Source organism: Gymnoscopelus braueri (assembly GCF_963280865.1).
Source record: "Gymnoscopelus braueri genome assembly, chromosome: 24".
Classification (NCBI taxonomy): Eukaryota; Metazoa; Chordata; class Actinopteri; order Myctophiformes; family Myctophidae; genus Gymnoscopelus; species Gymnoscopelus braueri.
Window position 1 is genome coordinate 26976731 of NC_137626.1, and position 6848 is coordinate 26983578.

General features: G+C 41.0%; 1 protein-coding gene across 1 annotated transcript in view; it reads right to left on the reverse strand.

Moving 5' to 3' along the window:
- The window catches only part of col18a1b (collagen type XVIII alpha 1 chain b), a 68292-nt gene extending 67718 nt beyond the window's left edge, over window positions 1-574 (reverse strand). The window contains exon 1 of the mRNA XM_080422798.1: window positions 337-574. Within this exon, the coding sequence (XP_080278924.1) occupies window positions 337-433 (97 nt within the window). The 5' untranslated portion in view covers window positions 434-574. The remainder of the gene's footprint in view (window positions 1-336) is intronic.
- Between the last annotated feature and the right edge of the window lie 6274 nt (window positions 575-6848).

The following is a 6848-nucleotide window of genomic DNA, read 5'->3' on the forward strand; positions in this document are numbered from 1 at the left end:
AATTCTATTTTCCATCAATTAAAAACATTTCCAAAAAGACTTTCATCAATAAATAAATGGAGAAAAAAATACATTCCAGAAAAAATAAATTTAAAACAACTTTAAGAAGTAGTGAAAATAGCAGAGCTACAAGCTCACATCCTGTGGCATTGTGACCCATTGTGAGCTTGTAGATATTTTGACAAGTTTGGGTCCCCGGCTAATCTAATTTATCTTTTGGGTCTTGAGCAAAAAAGTTAGGGAACCACTGATTTAGAGAGCATGTTACACACAAAATGTATAGCCTAAGGGAAATTATAACTGTAAAAACACATGTGATCATGAATGATGCATTACCTCGTCGCTGTGCATTGATCGGTGAGACAACAACGACCAAGAGGAGGAAAACGAAGGGGATCGGCGATCCGATCGACCACCTGTTGGGTTTATGCATGATATGCTGCAATAAAGCGCTGAAGTCCTTTCATATGAACGACTGAGAAGTTGTCCTCCGTCCGGGTGGTTGCAGCTAGATCCAGAAGATCCTGATGATCGTGTACCTGCCAGTGCAGTGCTGTAGCCTACTGTATGTGAACTTGAGGCTCTGCACCAATTGACGCGCAACTGTCTTGTCCAAGCTCTCCAGGAATTCGTGCAGAGTGCGCGCTTGGGGCAAGACACACACAAGACCCCAATGGAAACAAGCCATAGTGCTTTCTTGGGTTTAATTCTTTTAGCATCCCTTTGTATAGATCAGTACTTTATATGCTTTTTTTGCAAACTGCTAAATAAAGTATTCAATCAATCAAATCAATCAATCAAAAAGATACAATCAGTGATGGAAGAAGTACTCAAATGTTTTACTTAAGTAAAAGTATCAATACTGCAATGTAGAAATACTCTGTTAAAAGCAAAAGGCCTGTGTTCAAAATGTTACTTGAGTAGGCCTACAAAAGGATTAGCATCAAAACATACTTAAAGTACCAAAAGTAAAAGTACTAAATTGTTTGAAAATAGCAGATCTACAAGCTCACAATGTGTAGCATCGGGACACTTTGTGAGCTTGCTATTTTCAAATAGCCTATGTATAAAATATGGGCTAAAGTGGTTAATGTATGTTTTATGATATAATCATTTATAGTTACTAGTTACTGCAAAGTAACTAGTAAGTTTTCAAATAATTGTAGTGGAGAAAAGTACAACATTTGCCTCTGAGATGTTGTGGAGTGAAAGTAAAAGTACTGAAAACTGGAAATACTCAAGTAAAGTAAAAGTACCTCAAAATTGTACTTAAGTAGTACCTACAGTACTACTTTACACCACTGAGTGCACGCCTGGGGCAAAGATACAATATTGAATGAACTTGAACTTTGTGAGGCGACTTATTACCCCCAGGTCCTAATTAAAGGGTTGTAAAATTACTGTCAATCTTCCAAGTGATTGATTGTCAGAAGACGACGATATTAGCTCACAGTAGTCAATACTTTCCGGGGCATTTGAGTTAAAATTTCTGACAAGGTCGATTGCAAGATTTAAAAGCCATGGGTTTTGTGTTGCCTTGAGGCGGGGAAAGTGCATAGAACACACATACACACACACACACAGTAACGTAATGGGAAGATAAAGTCTCTAAGGTTTAACATTTCTTCATTTACTTTACAAGAGGCTTACATTTACTTCATGGTAGGCCAAGCCAGCAGTCATTATAATTGTGATACACAGAAAATGTGCAATATAAGCAGAGGGCATAGCATTGCATGTATTTGACTATACCCCTGTCCAGACTTGTTGGCTTATAGTAGCATATACAGCACCTGTCTGAGCTCTGGCCTAAATACTGCATTCCATAAAGATAGAGAAAGGCTTGAGAATGACAGATCCCACATCCACCAACACAGTCTCTCTCTCACACACACACACACACACACACACACACACACACACACACACACACACACACACACACACACACACACACACACACACACACACACACACACACACACACACACACACACACACACACACACACACACACACACACACACACACACATCTACCTGGTCAACTTTAATGTAGAAGCCAGCAAGACAAATCCCAGCTCTCATGATGATATACAGTAAACTTTATATCTGTCATTTGAGTAAGCTAACATTGTCCAAGTAATCTATTTGAAGACATTAAGTCACTGCATAATGCATGGTGAGCTCGTCCAGGTCACACATGCCCACATAGATCACTCAACACAATAGAATAGAATAGGGCATTCTGAAAGTCCTAACTTGCTTTCATTTCCCAAACATTTTGCTGGATCTAACCTAAGAAAGTTTGTTTTCCACAGCACAGTGAGCCAAGGTAAGTAGGCCTAAATATCAGTGCCTTTTAATAGGGTCTGTCAGAACATGCCCTCCTTAAAAGAGGCGAACCATTACAATTGAACAGAAGAATCCCTTTGACACAACTCCCCCTGTGGATGCAAAGTGTCTCTCTGAACCCCCCCCGTGCTCATTTCTAATGTCAATCCTGCCTGTACATGTAAAACCCAAAAAAAGAAGGTCGCTATCCGCGGTGATTTCACCACACTGCTCCGAAAATCCTGCCCTCGGCTGTGTTTCACTAGGGCCCTCCGTAGAGCATCGACATTCCAGCCGTTGTCTTTGTTACCATAAGCTGTCAAGAACTCAGGAAGGGCAATTTCGGAGGTGCCACTATATGCTGCGACCTGTGTGCGACTGTGGTGAGACACAAACGCCTGTCAGGTAGGACCGCCACCATCAAGGAGATCTAACCTGGCATAAGTGGAAAGCATTTTTGATTGACAAGAAAAAGAGGAGATGTGGCAAGGTTCACACAAAGACACACAAAGTTGAACACACGCTGTATACCACCGGGGTTGAGAACATCGCAAATTCAGACAGATTACGAATTACCTGCATCAGTAGTCTAATAAGTATTGTAAACTGATGCATTTCAGTAACTACAGTAATTACTTCATTTAACAGTGTATTCTGTTGATTTTGGAGTACCCCGTAGCCTGAAAGTAATCACATTACTTCCTAATTACAATGACAGTGCATGCAGTTAATTGGTTATCTGTTACATTTTGAACGCAATGTAACCCTGCATTTCAGGTGACATTTCAAGTATTTCTATTCAGTGACTTAACCACTTCAGGCCTATAGCCGATCTACAAGCTCGCGGTCACAACGTATCGCATCGCGTTCCCACCCAGTGACATCACTGGAGTCAACCTTTCAGCCCAGCTTTGGCAGCGTTTCAGAGACACACAAAAGACTGCTTAGTTGTATGGCTGCAAATGGAACATTCGCCCTGCAGCAAATTATATAGCGATAATCTTGCAAATCATAAGTATCATTTTAACATTGAGCACAAAAGCCCTCATTCCACACAAGCAACCAATTGTTTGAAGTACATAGGCCAGAGTTACAGTAACCGGATTATTTTCTTCTAATCCTGAAGGAAGCAGAGAAAGAAGTGTTAAAAAGTGAAGTATACATTTTATTCTTTTCAGGACAAGGGCACACAGCACATTGTGAATCCGGTTAATCCTAGGATAGGATAGACAGGACAGATTAGGATAGGATATGTCAGGATAGGATATAGACCATTACTAATACAGAGAGAAATTCTGTCGTCATAGCAGTACCACAGTAAGGATGAAAAAGTAGAGAACAACACAGAGAAGTAGTAACACTAGTAACACAATAATATCAAAGCATAAAGATGACTTAACATCCAACCTGGCCTTCTGCACCAGGACTGCTCAGGTGTGCATACTGCACAGTGTATCGGCCACCAATAGGTGGACATGGCGGCGAAAGTAACATTAAGTTTGCAGTCACCTCACTAAACCTCTTCTATGTGGCCGGTTTGCAAAGACACACATGCACGCGTCATGCGCACAGACACAGAGATACGTTCACCCAAGAAAGGGTGTCAGCACTTGTGTTCTTGGCAGAGGTGAGCCCTATATCTCTTTCTGACAAGTGTTGTTTGACTGTAGCTGCTAATGCAACAGTAACTTACCTACCCTCAGGCAAAACAAGTCTTGCAACTCAGAGATGTTGATCCATGCAGTAGCTAATGAACAAGAAGCTTGTCCTGGCAATCTCCTTGATCAGTTCAATTGAGATCAGTTCAATTCAGTTCAACATAATTCAGTTCCAAAACAAAACAATGTTATATTATATTGTATACAGTGCAAAAATCTAAACAAACAAACCACACATTACTCACTATATCATGTTAAATCACTTCCTGTGCAAAAAGAAAACAATGAACGTTGCCATGTCTCTCATTTTAATTCTCTCTGGATTAGAGCATTAACTCCTAAGTGCTTGATAAAATAAACCTCCTCTCCCTCCAAATTACTGCTTTTCTTTTGTAAAAATGTTGAGACTTTGATAAAATCATGGTTGGTTCAGCTAGGGTGAGCATCTACACAGCAACCAACAGAAGCTTTGATGTTGGAGGAAAATACAGTGTTTCTATTAAATAAATACATGTACATATCAGTTTTTATCTGCCTTCTATTAGTGAAGAGCACATACTGTTGTTGAAATCCAATCACTCAACAGTATGATTTTGATTCCTAGTACGGTTGTCATACTGAAGCTTACTAACAGCTGTTGAGGGATGACTGTGGTGGCTATGAGAATGTCATAAGTACTGATCACCTTATGTGGAGTGGTCACTGTGGCTTGAGACCTTCAAACAGCACTAATATATATAAAGATAAATCATTGCATCAATACAGTCATGTTAACTGAGTTCATTGTTTTCTTTCAAGCTGTTAATAGCAGTGTAGATAATCACTTAATTTCTATTCAATACATTTCTCAGATTTGAGGGATTTGGACTTTCATTGAGTGCCGTTTTAAAAATGGTGACAATTTGTCTGACAAAGCTGGCATGGAGAAAACACTTAATGTCATCTAAGGGTCTTTGCTACCTAGAGACCATTATCTGCATTGCTGCTTGTGAAAATAATCTACTCATCTATATGGGGTGAGGAATTAACTTTTTGCATTAAAACTTACCACTTTGACACAAAGAGTCCAGTTGAAGATCCCAGTTACAAACCTTCTCTCACCCAATACTAATTTCTTGAACATCCGAGGCAGGATACTATGTACGCCCTAATTTAAATATAGCACAAAAGAAAACTGGAGATATCCTGTAGAGAAACTTACATTATAGAAGAGACTAGAGGATCACCGCCCTTTCCCCCAGGACAACACGGTCTGGTTAGATAATAAGGAACACAATGTGATTCTCCTGTGTAAAGCCAGTTTGAAAAGGAATGTTGAGTGTTGTCAGTCAACAACTGTCACGCAAATAAAACAAAGGAAATGGAGATACGAGACCTCCTTTAAAAGGTCAAATGCTGATGATGACAGCTTGCGTTTTCTATCAGTCTTTGGGTGCCCAAACACTCCACTTCAGTGACAGCTTAGCGAGTTATCGTCTGAGAATGTGGACGAATGCGTGTCAGCAGAGGATTCAGACCTGTCACAAAGGGTGGCCGTTTCCTTACCGCACAAGTACCAGTGACACTGAACAAGTGTTAGAGGTTTAGACTGGTTTAGAGGTGTAAAGAAACAGGTGAAATTAGTTTTTGCTTCATATCAAATCCATAAAGCCTGAGTTAAGGCGGTTACACACCGGCGAATGTGCGAATATACGCAAAATTCGGACTCGTTCCGAATAATTAAAAGACGCTTTTTCGCTTCGCTTTTCCGCTTTTTCGCGCCATGTACGCTTGCATTGACTTTATAAGGTTTTAAAAAAAAGCGTATTATTCGCACGAAAAAATCGCCCTGGTGTGTAAGGACCTTTATACTTGAGATAGTTGATTGCCGGTGTCTACAAGCTTGTAGATCGTCTATTTCCGGTGCGAAACATGATGCACAAGTCACAACCAAGTATAAATCAGGCATAACGGCCTGGTGGTGAGGACTCTATATATGCCAGGTCATAATGAACCTCAGTGCACAACATACCCACTGTCACTTCCTTATCTTTGTCCCATACGTTACTGAGTGAGTGGTCCATACTGGCCTTATCACAACAAATGACGTACAGGGGTCCATTCCATTCACACGTGACGTGACACATGTGTCACTCACAACCTCTCGACTCCATTTCACTGTGTATTCTTGTCTCCAAAGTGATAGTAACGCTGTAAAGTTTGGTGTTTGTTTGAGGGGCTTTCTGGAACCAGAAAGAAGTTGTAGGCAACATGAAAACTGGTTGAATTGCATAGCTGCGTGTTTTGAATTAAAGCCCAGTTCATTCATGCCTGATCCCCTTTGTTTTTCCCCTCAAAATCAGAAAACATTTATTTGAAGAGGTTTCCATAAACAAGCCAAGACTCCAGATCAAATTAAAGGAATCCCTCATGATGAGCTCTGGCAACTTTCAAAACAGACACCAACACCAGAAATCCATACGGTATTGATGCTTCTTCAATGACACATCAAGCTACACTGCGTTGCCAATGAGGTCACATACAGTGAGTACACACCATGACGCAAGGATTCAGCGGCCCAGCAGGTGGGGTGGTCTTCTCTTGTGGGGTTTATGTCAGGATATCTGCTAAGCTGAGTGATCCACCACAGAGCTCTGCCTCTCCTCTATCTTTAGCAGGCCACAGTCTGTGAATGGAGTGCCTAACTTTATCTGACTCACTGTCATCGAAGCTGGTGCTATTTTTAGGGGGTGGCTTGCAGTGGCAGCAGCTGAGAAAGCGTTTAATACCCCCCACTGCCCTCTTCAGCCCGCCTCCAAACCCAATTCTCTCTCTCTTTCTCTGCCTCTTTCTCTCTCTCTCTCACTCTCCCTGTCGT